The sequence below is a fragment of the Silurus meridionalis genome, chromosome 20 (genome assembly GCF_014805685.1).
Source record: "Silurus meridionalis isolate SWU-2019-XX chromosome 20, ASM1480568v1, whole genome shotgun sequence".
Taxonomy (NCBI): domain Eukaryota; kingdom Metazoa; phylum Chordata; class Actinopteri; order Siluriformes; family Siluridae; genus Silurus; species Silurus meridionalis.
The window spans coordinates 3,035,448-3,052,918 of record NC_060903.1 but is presented as its reverse complement, the minus strand read 5'-3'; the positions used below and the strand labels follow the sequence as shown (position 1 = coordinate 3,052,918).

The 17,471-nt window shown below is 41.5% G+C and overlaps 2 protein-coding genes across 3 annotated transcripts in view; both read left to right on the top strand.

The window, feature by feature from the left end:
• ahrrb (aryl-hydrocarbon receptor repressor b) overlaps window positions 1-8,546 on the top strand; it is a 31,317-nt gene extending 22,771 nt beyond the window's left edge. Inside the window, exons 5-9 of the mRNA XM_046875975.1 lie at window positions 521-610; window positions 3,462-3,582; window positions 3,912-4,045; window positions 4,873-5,051; window positions 6,053-8,546. Coding sequence (XP_046731931.1) covers window positions 521-610; window positions 3,462-3,582; window positions 3,912-4,045; window positions 4,873-5,051; window positions 6,053-6,965 — 1,437 coding nt within the window. The 3' untranslated portion in view covers window positions 6,966-8,546. The remainder of the gene's footprint in view (window positions 1-520; window positions 611-3,461; window positions 3,583-3,911; window positions 4,046-4,872; window positions 5,052-6,052) is intronic.
• Window positions 8,547-9,470: 924 nt separating this feature from the next.
• exoc3 (exocyst complex component 3) lies at window positions 9,471-17,224 on the top strand. Of its 2 annotated transcripts, none has more exons than XM_046875973.1 (13): window positions 9,471-9,628; window positions 10,691-10,836; window positions 11,060-11,279; window positions 11,370-12,051; window positions 13,791-13,908; window positions 14,082-14,207; window positions 14,289-14,389; window positions 14,885-14,995; window positions 15,075-15,216; window positions 15,315-15,437; window positions 15,527-15,688; window positions 16,421-16,542; window positions 16,631-17,224. In XM_046875973.1, the coding sequence occupies exons 2-13, from the start codon at window positions 10,693-10,695 to the stop codon at window positions 16,818-16,820; spliced, it is 2,241 nt and encodes a 746-aa protein (XP_046731929.1). In that variant the 5' UTR covers window positions 9,471-9,628; window positions 10,691-10,692; the 3' UTR covers window positions 16,821-17,224. The 2 variants fall into 2 exon arrangements, with proteins under 2 accessions (XP_046731929.1, XP_046731930.1); XM_046875974.1 differs by having other exon boundaries at window positions 9,490-9,628; window positions 10,683-10,836.
• Window positions 17,225-17,471: the final 247 nt, after the last annotated feature.

Genomic DNA, 17,471 nt, shown 5'->3' with positions numbered 1-17,471 from the left:
CGGTTGTACACTTGATTTACTATCCAGGGAGATGCAATTTGCTGACTGAAAATTCCGAGGACACAAAAATGGCTGAATTGTAATGAATAGGTCGCACACTTGGCCGTAAAAACAATGGACGTTCCGGTGACATGTTCTGGAAAATAGAATACAATAGAATAGAAACTCATGTATGCATAAACTAATATATTTGATCATTTTTATGGATAATTATACACAAAAAAAAAAGCCAGTTCCAGAAGAACTAAACCCATAATAGCATGTTTATATGCCAGTATATTATATTATTATATTATCTATCTATCTATCTATCTATCTATCTATCTATCTATCTATCTATCTATCTATCTATCTATCTATCTATCTATCTATCTATTGCAGTAAACTGAGTCCATTTTTATAATGCACGATCTATAATTGTAATATATATATATATATATATATATATATATATATATATATATATATATATATATATATATTAGTCTATAACTTGTCCATGTCCTTTCATTCTCTCTAGTCTTTGACCGGCTTTGCGCTGATTGTTAGCTCGGACGGAGTCATCTTCTACGCTTCCTCTACGATTGCAGACTATCTTGGCTTCCATCAGGTGAACATGTGTTTTTTTTTTTTTTTATCATATTAAATTAGCTGGATATCTTCCTAGCTGATGCAGAATGATGATAGTGTTAACTAATATAAAGGCTACATAATAATAGATTTTAAGAAGTCTGCTGATTGGCCAAATTAATTTAAATGTGTTTCCGATGCCAAATATCATTTCTGATTGGTGTGTTGAAACTCATTCTTTGGTCTTAGTATGAGCTTCATGCTGCTGATTTGTGGTTCAATCAGAAATCAGGATTTTTTTTTTTAGACGAATTTTAAGGTTGCCAGGTCATGACCTGCTATATTTAACCACAAGCGACTCTCTCTCTAAAGCCTGTAATAAAACACTAAGTAAAAAATCAAAGCATCTGTTTGTATCCTAGGAAACTTTCATTGGATATAAAGTCATGTGTGGTTGTCTGTAAAAAAAAAAAAGATTCATAGCCAACTCTGGCATGCGAGAGACGAAAGAAGTCACATTTTTGCCTTGTTTTGTTGTTTTTCTTTCCCCCACAAGGTTAATTTACAGGTCTGTTACAAGGCTGTACGTGTTAAGTTTCTCAGGCCAGCACTAAAACAGCTCTCGTAACAAAAGTAATTGAACAAAAGAGTCATCGGATCTGGAAGCTGAGTGAAAATTAGATGGGATTGGCCTTAGTTGGGCGTGCGAGCACAGCTTCGTGAGACAAAGCGTTCAGCCGGTGCTTGTTTCAGTCAGGGTTATAATGGGAAGGTCGAATATTTTACTGAGTTTTTTTTTATACATGGTGTATAGCCATAACGCTGGGAAAAGTGTATGGTGGAATTATGCATATAAACAGTCCCCCTATGAAAAGTTTTGTCTTTTTCTCACATCATCATCATCGCATTGTTTTGTCTGTCATCATGCACACTGACCTGCTGTCACGCAATGCCTAAACAAAAGTCTAGCTGTAAAAGCCCCGCCCCCCCCTCCCCCTCCCCCCCACAGCAAGAGGAAGAGAGCGAGGCACGAGATCTCAAGCTGACAGACAGACGCTCTGGCACTAAAAAGGAACCTTTAAAACACTAGAACGGCTAAAAATAAACATAAACGATCGCAGGGGCTAATCCGGATTAAACAAATTTGCCTGCTTTTAGAAGTGCTAGTTGATTATATTTATCTACTATGCAATAAAAGGCTTTATTTATAGATAATAATACAATAAAAACTATTTTTCTGCACACTTACAAATGCTCAAGAGATTAAAAACTTATAAAGCATTATATATCTGCCAGTAATCTGCCAGTCAAATTTTATTAAAAAAAAGTTAACCGCAGCAGGACTTCTTGTTTGGTGGGTTTGTGGGTAAATTGTGAAATTGACTGGTGAATATAAAAATAAAATTATATCTTGACTGATTCATGTAGGATTTAAATACTTTTCTTATTATAATATTATCATATATACAAAATCATCAAATATCTGTAAAAAAAAAAAAGATTATATATATATATATATATATATATATATATATATATATATATATATATATATATATATATACATACATTGATCTTATTCATACAACTAAGCAGCAAGGGCTAAGGGCCTTGCTCAGGGGCCCAAACCTGTGTGTCCAGGATTTGAACCTTCAGATCCAATGTCCAATGCCTTAACTACTATGCTACCACCTCCCCTTCACTATAAATCATTATATATACTTTATATACACACACGTGTGTGTGTGTGTGTGTGTGTGTGTGTGTGTGTGTGTGTAAAATATAAAAAAATTAGTATTTTTACAGATATTTGATGATTTTGTACATTTACACTATTATTACATTATTACAGATTATTACAGAATAACACTGATTATCTCTTGGCACCATGGAACCTGTTAGTGGATGAAATTATATTTATTAGGCAGCAAGTAAACATTTTGTCAAAGTTTATGTGTTAGAAGCAGGAAGAATGGGCAAGCGTAATGTTTTGAGCGAGTTTGACAAGAGCCAAATTGTGGCGTCTAGACGTCTGGGTCAGAGCATCTCCAAAACTGCAGATTCTGTGGGATGTTCTCGGTCTGCAGAGGTCAGTATCTATCAAATGTGGTCCAAGAAAGGCACAGTGCGACAGGGTAATGCACAGCCAAGGCTTTGATGCACGTGGTGAGCGAAGGCTGGTCCGTGTGGTTCCGATCCAACAGCTCAAATTGCTGAAGAAGTTCATGCTGTTAATACTTGACGTTTTAGGATTGTTTTGGCAGCAACAGGGGGACCAACACAATATTTATCCAGGTGGTCATAATGTTATGCCTGATTGGTGTATCAGCAATCTGCGGGGTCCAAGCATCCTTTGCAAATAGTAGTCCCAGTGGCCTAAATTTGCATATTTTTGGTCATGTTTTGAAACCGTACCTCATATTCCTGTCAAAACAAAATCAACATTCATTTTTTACTTCCACAATATGTTTAAAAATAGGCCCTTGTTAGGTGTCAGAGCCCCACGAGAGTGCACATGTTCCTGAAAAATTCTTCCAATCAGTGCAAATATGATATCTTATTGTGGTTTCTAGTGTGTGTGTGTGTGTGTGTGTGTGTGTGTGTGTGTGTGTGTGTGTGTGTGTGTGTGAATATCTGGACTCACTTGGTTGGTTTCCTGTTACTGACACTTGCAGTGTAACCCAGGAGAGATCTCCTTGGCAGGCCCATTGTGCACCACTCACCCAACCATGGAGCAGGTCAAGTGTGTGTTACAGCGCAGTCGCCAAACACAAAGGGGTCACTGACGCAGGAGGTTAAATGGTGTGTTGTGTGTGTGTGTGTGTGTGTGTGTGTGTGTGTGTGTGTGTGTGTGTGCGTGTGTGTGTGCTTTGCTCTTGTGTCTTTGGCAGACTGATGTAATGCACCAGAACATCTTTGATTATATCCATGTGGACGAGCGGCAGGAGTTCAGAAGACAGCTGCATTGGGCTATGAATCCCCAGCAGGAGCACCACTCTTCCTCAGGATCTGGTGTGTGTGTATATATGTGTGTGTGTATGTGATTACCAGAAAAGCATCTTTACATACAGGCAGAATGCTGAACTATGTTAAATTTAGGTTAGGAAAGAATTATAACTAGGTAATATATTATTATTAGTAATTCTTATAATCTTAAGAAAAAATCATCCTAAACGACACGATACTTCTTTGTTAACTTTGTTAAAAGTTTGGGAATGTAAGACATATAAAAGAGGCATGATTTTAATAATGCTCCACATTTAGACCATAAAAAGTGCATGCTAATGAATGAGAGGAACATTTTGATCATTATATTCTTGCTCTGAATTGTGTATGCACAGATGAAGACTATGTGGTGAGAAGTCTGTTTAATGCACACGAGCAAGACAGCGTGCCTCCTGAACTTTCTCCGTTCCTCACTCGCTGTTTCATCGCTCGCGTACGCTGCCTGCTCGATAACAAATCCGGCTTCCTGGTGAGTCTAGACACAGGGTGTGCACGGTTTTTGACTTGGTATTGGAATAGTGCCAATGTTATGGCACATGCCTCACGCTGTTACATTTTCTTTTACTTACAAATTATCAGCTCACGTTCGTGGACTTTTGTGGAGCGAAATGATCGAAACATTTTGACCCTACCGAGAAAAATATGATGCTATTATGCTATATTGTATGAATGTGCATCTACATAACTGAGGCTGATGTGATTCACATCTCGATGCATAGCCAATGATACAATATAATAAGGATACATATGAAGCAGCTACTGATGCGATTCGATACGATTCACCCCCATCGATACGATTCACCCCTATTATGATGCAGTGCGTTCCGATTTGATTCGACACAATGCGATTCCAATCAAATACGATGCAATGGAAAAAATATGATGCTATACTATTCAATTTGAATAATTAAAAGTTTAAATAAAACCAGATGTCCTTTTCCTGTTCTGTCTCTGGAAAGATGCAGCTCTACCTCTGCCATGTTAATCTTTGTTCTATGTGACTCTCAGCACGCCTTGGTCTCCACATTGTTGTGATACGTCATATTCATGTAGCAGCAGTGGTGCAGAGAGAACGTGCTCGAGAAACAGTTTAACGAGGAGAAATCAATCTACATAAAAAAATATTAGTCACATACAAATGCGATACAAATGCCAACTTGTATCCGGTGCACACTGGTGCACTGATGCGAATCAGTGAATCTTACCATCATTAATAATATACAACCAGGATCATGTTTATTCTTGTCATTTTGTTTGTCACATACTATCTACTATCTGTTTTTTTCTATCCTACAGAGGATGCAGTTCCAGGGCAGTCTGAAGTTCCTCCATGGCCAGAAGAGGAAGAATAAATCTGGTGCTGTGCTTCCACCTCAGCTGGCCCTGTTCTGTGTGGCCGTGCCACTTGTCTTGCCCTCCATCACCGAGCTCAAAATAAAGGGCATGATGAACAAGCAGAAAAGCTCCAACATCAGGTCTGTATTTTAAGCATGTTTATCTATTTGCTGTTATGAATGGGTTTATGCACTTTATGGATGTTGGTAGTCTTTCATTTGTGCTAAATCATTGTGCTGAATGTGAAGTAGAAAAGACATTTAAACCTCTCTCTGTAGGATAAATAGAGAGACGCAGAAATGCTGAGATTTTCATCAGGAGTGATGATGATGGACAGGATTAGAAATTAGTTTATTCAAGGAAGTGTGCAGGTAGGACATTTTGGAGATCCAGGTGAGAAAGCCGCGATTGAGAGGGTTCGATCATGTGCAGAGGAGGAACAAGGGGTATTTCGGTAAAAGAATGCTGAAGATAGAGCCGCCAGGCAGGAGTAAAATAGGAAGTCTAAGGAGAAGGTTTATGGATGTGGTGAGGAAAGACAGGAGGTGGTAGCTCAGTGGTTAAGGCATTGGAATTTGGATCGGAAGGTCACCGGTTCAAATCACTAAGGGGCCCATCACTGAGCTGCCACTGTAATGTAAATGGTAAATGTAGGTGGACGAGGTGAATGAGGCAGATGTAGAGGACAGAGTGATATGTAGATGGGTGATACACTGTGGTGACCCCTAAACTGGGCAGCCGCAAGAAGAAAGAACAATTGTGTTATCCATTCACTTTTCGGAACGGAAAATTGCATTATTGCAAGAAATTGTTCATAGAATTATAAATGTCTTTTCCTTCATTTAACACATAGTTGCTTGTTACATGCATGGCATTTTGTAGATGCCCTTATCCAGAGCAACTTACAACTGAGCAGTTGAAGGTTAAGGGCCTTGCTTAAGGGCCCAGCAGTGGCTGCTTAGTGATGCTGGGACTTGAACTCATGACCTTATGATCCGAAGTCCAAAATCTTAATAATTGACTGGCCACTTTTTGTGCTGTCTATGACTAGATACTATATGAAACATAAAAACATTTCATGTTGCGTTAGATACCGTTATGTCCTGTACATTGCATTATCTAAGTGTATTCATTTTTGCAGTGAGAAGAGGAACCACATCACACGCACCCCTTGTGATGCTGGCGACATGCCGCTCAACTGGCACAGCGAATCGTGGCCGACTCTCCCCAAAGAAGGCATCCAGTATAAAGACGAAGGTTTCTACACCCAAGAGGAGCCCCTTAACTTCTGCATGTCTTCTACGCCTGTCCCTAAAGTGCAGCCTACACAAAGCCCCTGGGACTCTCGTTGTCACTCACACGGCAGCTACTTTGGCAGTAAACTGGGGAAGCACATGCAGTTGGGAAAATTCCGCTTCTCCTCAGCCATGTCGCAGTGTAAGCCGTATGGGCTCACTGATAAGGAAGGGTACTGTGGGTACAGGAAGACTGAGAACAGATACATGGGCAGCAACGATTGTTATGGAAACCTACTGCTGCCCGAGGCTGCTATAAAGACGGAGCATGACTCCGACTCAGAGAATGGATGCAGCATATACCCCAGCACCCCCCAGAACGGTGTCTGGCGCTACAGCACGCCCTTCCCGGACATGAACCAAGTGAAAACAGAAGCTGAATATGACGAGTATTATTGCAAGCCGAGTGTCACAAACATATCAAGTATCAACGGACACCACAAATATCTCTACACCGGAGCAAGCAGGCCGCTCAAATGTGTCCTTAATAAAGACCATTCTGATACACATAGCCTTCCGGGAACAAACTGCCATGCGTATAGCTCTGAGTCCAGGGTCTTTATGCAGCCCGACTATAAGCTGAGCTACGAAGTCAGGAACCACAGTCTTCTTCACTCCATCAAAAGAGAACCCATGGACTCTCTGCCTTGGACTGATGGCAGCCATGATGCTATTCAAGAACACGTGGACAGAAATGAGCCCAGTTGTGCCCTAAACCCAGTGGTCCACAAAACTAGTGCCTATTTGTATATGCAATAATCCTTAGCGACAAATGAAACATTTTGAAGCTCAGGTATATGTCTTATTAATGACAGGTGTAGTAACACTTGTTTTTAAGGGCTAGTTCTATTGCACTTTAAAAAATATTTAGTATTTTCTATGTAATATTTGTAGCATAACCTTCACAGTTACCTGATCTTGAATTTTATGGATTTTCATCATATAAAGTTTGGGATTATATTGTCTATCTTATATAATTACTTCTTTTCTAAAGTTTGATTTACAAAAACTACAGACTACAATTAGAAGGAATGAAGGATAATTATGGGATACTATTTATACCACAAGGAAATCGTTATTCTGATTGGTCAGTTGGTATTGAATCATTTTCTTTACCATCGTGGACTCGAATGCATTATCAATTCTATAGTAATAACTCTAGGAGCAGAAGAACATCGCTGGAAGACGACGAGAGATCGGGAAGACCTCCAACGAGCTCAACTCCCAAAAATGACAAAACCATTCGGCAACTTGTGCATGATGATCATCGGAGAACAATCCACAAAATCTCACTTCCACACCCACCCTACTCACCAGATTTGGCTCCTGTGGACTTTGCCCTCTTTCCGAACAATGAAGATCCAACACAGAGGTCACGTTTTGACAACATTGCAGAGATGCAGTGCGAATTGCAGAAAGAGCTTGACACGCTTTGAAAAAATACTTCCAGGACACATAACAGGAGTGACAAGAACATTCTAAATGCTGTATTGCTGTGCAAGGGGACTGTTTTGAAGGTGATAGTGTGTAAACATTGATAAATGAAGTACTTTCTTGTAAACAGACCTAGTCTCGAATATTTTTGATACCACCTTGTAGTCTTTGGTGAAGATTTTTATAAGGAGATGTTTATTTAACTGTTATAGAACGAGTCTTCAGTGTCAGCACTTGAGGTGAGTTTTCAGCACAGGAAGTAACTTAAGAAGGTTATTTCAGTTTGCTCTTTAGAATAAGAGAAAAAAAAAACATCTGTTTACAGCTGCTATAGCAAAAGTGATAACAGGACCAAGTTTTTTCTTACAAATTATTTCGACTATTAATACGACAAATGCATTAATTCTGGAAGATTTAGTTTGCTGTCAACCAAAAACTATTTGTAAACTGTGTATTTTGTTCATTTTCAGCATCAATGTTGCTGTTAACACAAGTCAACAGGGAAATGTGTCGATGCAAAACAGTATTTTTGTTCTGTCAGCTAGAATCTGTTTTGTCTGTTTGTGTACAAATGGGATTTTTCCATTGAAAATTCAGTTCTGGGATTTTGTCATTTCATTTTATTTCTTTATTTCAAATGTATTTAAAAAGTAAGATTTGAATCAAAGGTCTCAAACATGATGATGGATAATGCCTGCAGTACAATCTCCTGTTTCCTTTTCATCTGATCGAGAGCAACATTTCATCCGAGGACGAAGATGCTCCTGGCGTCAGATTTGCATGTGCGTGCAAAAGCGTGCAAGCGACAGTGTGCACTCATGTGACTCTGTGTGTGTGTGTGTGTGTTTGTATTTGTATATTATCATAATGCGATTAAAAGAATTGCCTAATGTCTGAATAATTTAACCTTGTCTAAAAAAAGGGTTTTGGTCGATAACAGTCACCGTTTCTGAGTATAAAGATGAGAATACGCTCATCAAAAAGCTTAATAATGATGCAGTTCTCATTATAAATATTATTGTATTGTTTATGGTCAAATCCTTTCCTTGGCTGTGTTTTCATTTTATCTTCTACTTCTTTCGGCTGCTCCTATTAGGGGTCTTCCATCTTCATACTACTCTGTCCTCTACCTGTCCTACCGATATACCCCATGTCCCTTCTGAATCAGCATTGAATCAACTGCTGCTTTAACCAATCAGATTTTTAAGTTGGTGACACCAGGGCCATCTAGCAGGCGTACAATAACATTTTCACGTCCTTCGCTTTAGATGGTCACAGAGCACATTATTCAGAGCTCAAATATATTCATGTGGATTTAATAGCCGTTTTTGTTCATCCCACAACGGCTGACAGAAGAAAAGAAATTGATTTGGTGGCAGATACAAGATTACAAGGACATTAACAAGATGGATTTTTTTTTAAGAAAAGCTGGACATTGGGTGGAAAGGTCAACCAAAACAGTTCAAACCAGATGTTAAACGTTTGTGTTTTTTTCTGTAGAATTGGAAAAAAACACACAATTTGCCTTATAAATCTCCAAGAAAACCATAATGCACAGAAAAGGTTAATATAGACGCTTCTGCTAGAGTTTATGTATGTGGACGGTGCAGCTGTGGCTACAGTGAAAGGAGACTCGTTGAATTGTGTTCATTGATTAAGACTCCTGTCTGTGATGCAGCGCTCTGTTATACTGGGTTTCTGTAATAATACTGATAGTTTTTATAGCCGGGGTGTTATAATGATGGAGGTACCTCAGATAGGACACCACTAAAGGCCTAGGTGTGAAATTACATTTTAACGCAGTTTATTGCGCAAATCGAGCGCAGACTTGACCTGTTCGACCCACCGACTGTCAGCTGCTCCTGTAGGGCGGCGCATAGTCACCAGGAAGGCTGTGCACTAGCAGTAAGAGATGTTCTAGAAAATAATATTACATTCATGCTCCAAGTTGCATCTTAAAGCTCATAAGGAACCTGTTTAGTCCTTGGGTAAGTCAAACCAGGTTTTTATTTCTTTTATAATGTCTAAATTAAATCGGTATCGAGCGAATGACCGTCGTCTTTCCCACTCGTTAGCTTTTTATTAGCCTACATAGGCCGTATTGCTTTTAATCCCGCCTGCTTTGCTGTGATTGGTTAGATTTAGCTCTAGCCTCTCACCGATTGGATGGTTTAGTTGAGAGTTTGATTATTGACCAATCCTCGATAACGGGGCGGGACTTTTGAATGCCGAATGCGGAAGTAGCGCCTGTTTGTAATCGCCACCCCGCTTGTTTGTTTTGCTTTATTGGAAGTCACTTAATTATATTTAACTATTTTTTTTCCAAGCTATTGTTTTTTTTAACCAGCAAAAAATAAACAAACAAAAATACAGAAATCTAACGTTTAGGAATTAGTTAGCTTGGTTAGCTGGTGTTAGCTAAGTAGACAACGTTCAAAATGGGGGCCCAAGATATTTATTATTCACACAGCTGCATCATTAAGTATTTTACACATCATATAACATTAATATACAGAAAGAAATGTGCATTTTCAAACCGCAATATTGCCATGGTGTGTATTTCAAGGCTGTACCTACACACACACACACATCTGTCTGTCTCTGTTTAATTGTCTATCTATCTATCTATCTATCTATCTATCTATCTATCTATCTACCTATCTACCTATCTATCTATCTTTGCAGCCCGATTCTATAATTTTATTCATTATACTGGAACATTTGGATATGTATAGATTTATTTGGTGAAAGTAAATCATATCGTTAAACATCCTACTTTGTCGCAAAGAAACAAAAGTAACATTTACGAGTCTCTCAAAATCCATAAAGGTCTAGTTTTTCTCCAAACATTTAACAGGCTCTGTAAATGTCAAGTTTTATGTATACCACATTGACATCCAGTGAGCCGGACTGGTTGTTGTGGATATTGGCAGAAATCTGTTCATTTTTTATTAAATAAAAAAATTAAATTCAGTATCATCATCAGTTATATTGGACCTTGTAGCTAAGAAGATGATGAAGTGTTTTCTGTTGGTGTTTCAATGTCACAGCGATGGAGGAGACGAACAGAGAGGCTGTAGCTACGGCAGTGCAGAGGGTAGCCGGGATGCTGCAGCGCTCCGACCAGCTGGACAAAGTGGAACAGTACAGACGTAGGGAGGCGCGCAAGAAGGCGTCTGTCGAGGCCAGACTTAAGGTAAGAGTTGTTTCTTTTTGTTCTACGTCCAGTAGAATGTTCTGCCACTGAATGTTGAGAATGGGAGGAAGTGTCTTCTAGTTTGGTTTGCTTATGTGTCCCAGTAAAAATATCTGAAATGTTGATAAACAAACAATACGATAATTTGTCCCGTTCTAGTTGAATTGCGTTTGCAATCATGAAGTGCTTCAAATAAGTATGCAGGAGTTCTTTCTTCTCGCAGGCCGCCATCCAGTCTCAGTTGGACGGGGTACGCACAGGCCTGACGCAGCTGCACAACGCCCTGTGCGATGTCAAGGACATCCAGACATCGCTGGCTGATGTCAGTAAGGACTGGAGGCAAAGCATCAACACCATCGAGAACCTGAAGGATGTCAAGGAGGCTGTGGTGCAGCACAGTCAGCTGGCATCTGCAGTGGAGAACCTTAAGAACATCTTCTCAGGTGAAGATTCTTCAATGTTGTCTTCATTAAGATCTTGAGATTAACGGTACTGATGCGATTGTATATAATGTACTGCAATTTCTACGTCAGTGCCGGAGATCGTGAAGGAGACACGTGATTTGATCGAACGTGGAGAGATGCTCCAGGCGCATCGCAGACTCATGGACCTAGAGTGCACACGGGACAACCTGCTGTACGAGCAGCACCGGCTGGACAGCAGGAGCGCGCCCGAGCCCGGGCTAATCGGAGCCTACTTTGGCGAGGTCCAGGGTCTCTCCGATGAGCTCGCTAAGCAGCTGTGGCTGGTCATACAGCGTGCACTGGTCACGGTGCGGCGCGACCCGACCATGCTGGTGTCGGCCGTGCGCATCATCGAGCGCGAGGAGCGGGTGGACCGGCGCATGCTGGAACGCAGCCGGCAAACCTCCTTCCTCCCGCCGGGTCGGCCCAAGAAATGGAAGAACCGCATGAGCGAGGTCCTGGAGGGCACGGTGAGCGGGCGGATCGAGAGCGCGCAGGCCGAGACGCGGCAGTCTGACAAGATGTGGCTGGTACGTCTGCTGGAGATCACTCGCCGCTACGTGCTGGACGACCTCCTCATCGTCAAGAACATGATGGTGCAGTGTTTCCCGCCGCACTACGACACCTTCCACCTGTTGCTCGACCTCTACCACAGAGCCGTCGCCGCGCGCGTCCAGGAGCTCGCCGAGGACGACCTGGAGCCCAACGAGATCGTGTCTCTGCTCACCTGGGTGCTGAACACATACACAAGGTGAATAGTATGGGCAGTAGCCCAAAAGAAGGACAAGTGACTTTTCCAGCCGTATGTGCTTCTTCTCCAAACTGTTACCACAAACTTGGAGACACACAATTTGAATGCAGTAGCATGAAACCTTTCCTTCACGTGAACAAGAAATCTATTAAAAAAACACCTCAAGGCACTCGTAAGGCACCTTTTTCTTCACGGCTTCTTCAGGTATAAGGTCTGTTTGTCTTGCAGCACCTGCACGCATTGTTTAGGGACGATCAGGTTGTGACCTGTCGATAGACACGTCTGCAGATTAAATGCAGCGCTTTGTTTAAACGGTGCATTTTTTTTCACACGAGGCTTCTCTTCTTTTCATTCAGAGACTCTCGTTTCATTCGGACTGCGTGTTCAGGAGTTACGTCAGCGATGACGTTGAGAACGTTTTATGCATTCAGAGTCAGAGTCAGGTAACGCTTAAGTTGAACTCCAGCTCTGGCCTGTCCATACAGGTTACGCAAACAACCTGCACCTTTGCACAGTTGTTCACTAGCACTAGTAATCCCTAGCCCAAAAAAATCTGGGATAGAAAATACAGATGTTGGAATAACCTCCAGTCTTCCAGGATGATGTTCCACTCGATTTTATAGATTTGTAAGAATTCATTTAGCCACAAGTGTGTTAGTAAAGTCAGGTACCCGTGTGATTTGAGGAGCCCTGGAGTGCCGTCAGCGTTCACGTTCATCCCAAAGGTTTTTATTAGGGTTTGAGGTCTGTAGCAGGCCACTCAAGATGTTCCACACACTTTCAACCCATGTACAGCAAATCTTCATGGATCTGGCTTTGTGCACATGTGCATTATCATGCTGGAAAAGGTTTGGGGTTCAAGCGGACAAAGATTTCATGCAATCGCTCTCAGACACGTCATATACAATTGTGTGCCTCCAAGTTTGTGGTAACAGTTTGATGAAGAACCACATATGGCTGGAAAAATCTGGTGTCCGAATACTTTTGTCGGTGCGGTGTAGATTAATTGAGTGACCAAAAAAGAATTAGAAGAATAAGAGCCATGTGCATTGCCAATATATCACTGTATTGGCAGTGCAGGTTGTGAATTAAAATTTGGTTTAATGAAAGAAAATGGCTTTCAGTCTTCAGAAACAGTGTTGTATAAAAGAGCACTTGACCCAGCAGCTTTTTATTTCTTTTTTTTTATCATTTTGAAAGTTTTGAATGAATTATTTATATACGTTTCTACTTTTTGCCAATTAATCAGCATCAATAGTTGATGGCTGGATTTAACAGCTGCAAAGATCTGCAAAAATCCATACTGATTAATTTGAATCAGTTTTTCCGGGTTGCGTTCGTTTGCTGAGGCGCGTTGAGAAGGTCCACTGTCGTTATAAGAGCGGCCTCTAGAGGCGAATCACTGACATTACGTGCTGTTTGTTTTTACAGCATGCTGCACGAAGAGCCTTATATTATAATTTATTAGTTATATAATTATGTTGAATTAATATGTTAATATTCATTTCATTTGGCACATTTTCATGATCCGGTACTTTTTTATTATGATTTTATTTTTATGAAGTTCAGTACTTTTTATTTATTTTTATCCAGTATCTAATAAAAAAAATCAGTTGATTTATCGTTTATCGCAAGTACGCTCCGACCTAGGTATCAGTAAAATCCACTATCGGTTGACTTCTAGTTGTGGTGATTTTATGCATGTTTTATATGTTTGTTTATTTATTTTTTTATTGCAGTGCGGAGATGATGGGACATCCAGATCTGTCTCCCGAATGTGACGCCAAGCAGCTGGAGCCTCTGTTGCCCGAGAGTGTGGTGAACAAGCTGCTCGGCACATACCTGACCACCTTTACTGTAAGTGTGCATCGTTTTTGTTACCATGGGAACCGATTTACTTGTAAAAGCACCTTCATGCTTGTCGGCATCACATCACACCTTCATTGATTTATTTTCTGTCATGTCGAAAAAAGCTTTCATTTTGAGGATGATTGTCTCCATCTAACGCAAGTCTTTCCTCCCTGTAACAGTCCAACATTATAGGCTGGCTGCGGAAAGCTCTGGAAACAGATAAGAAGGACTGGCAGAAGGACACGGAGCCCGAGGGTGACCAGGACGGCTACTACCAGACCACCCTGCCTGCCATCGTCTTCCAGGTAAACACAGCTCCAAGCTCATCTTCCAGCTTTACTGCATGCTTAGTGTCCTCACTAATTTGTCCCTCTTATTTGCTTCAGATGTTTGAACAGAACCTGCAGGTGGCGGCTCAGATAAACGAGACGTTTAAAGAGGAGGTGCTGGTGCGCTGTTTAAAGGAGATGAACTCCTTTCTCATCAGGTCAGAGTTCATATAGCAGCACATGTCCCTTTTTATTATACATTCACTGCTGAATTCAGGAGACGTCCCCTCTCACTGTTTCTTTTCTGACCGTTTCCTGTCTCACTGTGTTCCTTCCGACCGTGTCCTGTCTCACTGCGTCCCCTCTGACTGTATCCTGTCTCGCTGTTTCCCTACTGACCATTCGCGGTCTTACTACGTCCCTTCTGACCGTATCCCGTCTCACTGCGTCCCCTCTGACCGTGCCCTGCCTCATTGCGTCCCTTCTGACCGTGTCCCGTCTCACTGCATTCCTTTTTGACTGTGTCCTGTCTCACTGCATCCCATGTCACTGCATTCATTTTTACTGCATCCTTTCTCACGGCTTCCCTTCTGACCATGTTCCGATGGTGTCTCATCTCACTGCATCATGTCTTCCTGCATCCCTTCTGTCTGCGTAAGGTACCGTCTCACTGCATCTTATCTCACTGCATCTGGTATCGCTGCTCGTTTCAGGTACAAGGAGGAAGCGATCGTTTACAAAGAGGAACACTTGAAAAATCGTCAGCTCCCACAGTGCTACATCCAGTATATGATTGCCATCATCAACAACTGCCAGACCTTCAGGTAGGTTTTTGTTTACGCTGAGATCATGCGATACGAGCATGCGGGTTCGACGCTCTCTCATCTGCGATATTTCGTTTAGGGAGTCTATAAATAGCCTGAAACGGAAATACTCTCAGTCGACCGAGCCCAACCAGAACGACGTGGCCATTGGAAAAACCCTGAATGACGTGGCCAAGGAGGGTTGCCAGTTTTTATTGGATGAAGTCTTTTTGGATTTGGAGGTAAGAAATCAGGCTGCTGTCTCTTGGGGGCGTGGCTTGTCGAGCCTGAACAAGTTAGCGAAAAAGTAGCTTGAATGGTTTCTTCTCCCATTGAACAGAATCATCTGAACGAGCTGATGACCCGGAAATGGTTAGCAGGCTGTCACGCAGTAGACACCATCTGCGTGACGGTGGAGGATTACTTCAACGACTTCTCCAAAATTAAAAAGCCTTATAATCAGGTACCAGAAGCGAAACGGATGCCTTGTTTCTGTTCTTTCGTTCCCATTATTTGATCTCTTAGACTGCGTGTACGTGTGTGTGTCTGTAGGAGATGACGACCGAGGCTCACCGGCGTGTGGTCGTGGAGTACCTGAAGGCGGTCATGCAGAAGCGCATCACCTTTAAAAACGCGGACGAGAGGAAAGAGGGAGCGGAGAGGATGATCAAAGAGGCGGATCAGTTCAGCTTCCTTTTCAAAAAACTCGCTGCTGTGAGTTTCTGCTTATTTCTTACTTATGATCAGTTTTAGTGGAATGTCAGTTGCTCATAACAGCTTATAATCAGAATTAGAGAAGAGACTTTACGTTAATTGTGTACAACTGATTAGTTTGATAGAGAGGAGAATGATTGATTATTTGAGGTTATAATGATGGTTATTAAAGGTTAGAGCTGGGTATTAGGGGATATATGGCTGATTTTACATTTTCTACTAATGGGTTATAATGCTAAATATGTGTTGATTGGTTATGAATGGTTATAAAGCAAGCTGTGTATTAGGGGATATATTGTTCATTTGATATGTTGCTAATGACCAGTTATAAAAGGTTATAATAGTGATTGGCAGTATGGAGTTCTAATACTGTTTGAGTGTTGACAGGTTATAAAGGGTTATAATGCTGTTTGGCTATTGATGGGTTATGAAAGGTTAGAATGTGAGCTTTTTATTTAGCTAGTTAGAAGGTTTATTATTGATCGGCTATGAGGAGTAATAAATGTGGATTGGTTATAAAAGGTTATAATGCGAGCTGGTTATTAGTGGTTGTATAGTTGATTGGCTGTAAGGAGTATATAATGTAGATGGGATATTAAAGGTTATATGTAAGCTGATTAGAGGTTATGATATGGAGTATAAGTGGCTTGAGTGATTGGTTATAAATGGTTATAATGCTGATTCGGAGTTAATAATACTGAACAGTTATAATGCCAGTGTGACTGTGCACAGGGAGAAGACACAGACTGGCTGTGTGGCTCCATCTCCGCCATAGCCGAGGTGTTTAAGCTAACGGATCCCACTCTTCTCTTCTTGGAGGTGTCCACACTGGTCTCCAAGTACCCAGATATCAGGTCTGCCTTCACTTCCTGTTTCACCTTCAGCACTGCTATGGTGTGTGTGTAAAAATGAATAATTGTGTGTGTGTGTGTGGGTTGCCAGGGAGGAGCACATCGTGGCCTTGCTGGCGGTTCGAGGGGACGCTACCCGGGACACGCGGCAAATGATCATTGAGACGCTGAACCAGAGCAAACCGTCCGTCTCATCCAACTCGCTGCCCATCTTCAGGGACATCACCATCCCAACCATCTCAGCCATGACAGCAATGGCCGTTCCCAAACTGCTGAAATAACCTGCTAAACCCTGACCTTCAACCTGTTTGGAACCTCATCTTCAGGATGAGAAGCGTCCCCATTCCGCATGCACATGTACAGGAAATGCTTTGTTTGTTTAGTTTTTTTCGTTTATTTCGTTAACACTAAATTGATGCTCCACCTCGTTCCTGCGTTGGGCTAAACAAGACTGGATAATTAATTCTCTGGCAACCCGAAGCTTCTGTATGATCCTCTGGAATAGAAATTAACAACCCGTTCTGTAATGCCGGCACGTCCTGTTTACTGGCGTGACTTCTTGATTTCTTCACAGGCTGCACTTCCTGATGGGTGAAACAGAACCACACCGAGTGCACAGATGCTGTATAACGATAACGAGAGCCGCGAAAATCAATTCGGATTAATAAAATTATGATTAATGCCATTTCTAGATGTTTGTGCGCGTTATTAATACACACACTGCTGTGACTTAGCGATGAATCCTGGTTCTTGCCCTATTGGCTGATCTCTGGCTGATCCCGCCCCTTTTTCATAGAAAACTTTCTTCAAGCGCACATGATCACTGCATGATCTCGATTGCTTACTTATACACAACGGTGCAGGGAAACGGAAATTTTGGATCTAGAAGTTTGGGACGTCGGGAATTGTTCGGAACCGGTGCGAGCTCGTTT

What these genes read in the sequence shown, in the direction of transcription:
- exoc3 (XM_046875973.1), top strand. Translation starts at nt 10,693, where the DNA reads ATGGAGGAGACGAACAGAGAGGCTGTAGCTACGGCAGTGCAGAGGGTA. An exon ending in CCTTAAGAACATCTTCTCAG is followed by an intron (nt 11,280 to 11,369) that starts GTGAAGATTCTT and finishes TTTCTACGTCAG; the next exon opens with TGCCGGAGATCGTGAAGGAG. An exon ending in TTTTCAAAAAACTCGCTGCT is followed by an intron (nt 15,689 to 16,420) that starts GTGAGTTTCTGC and finishes GACTGTGCACAG; the next exon opens with GGAGAAGACACAGACTGGCT.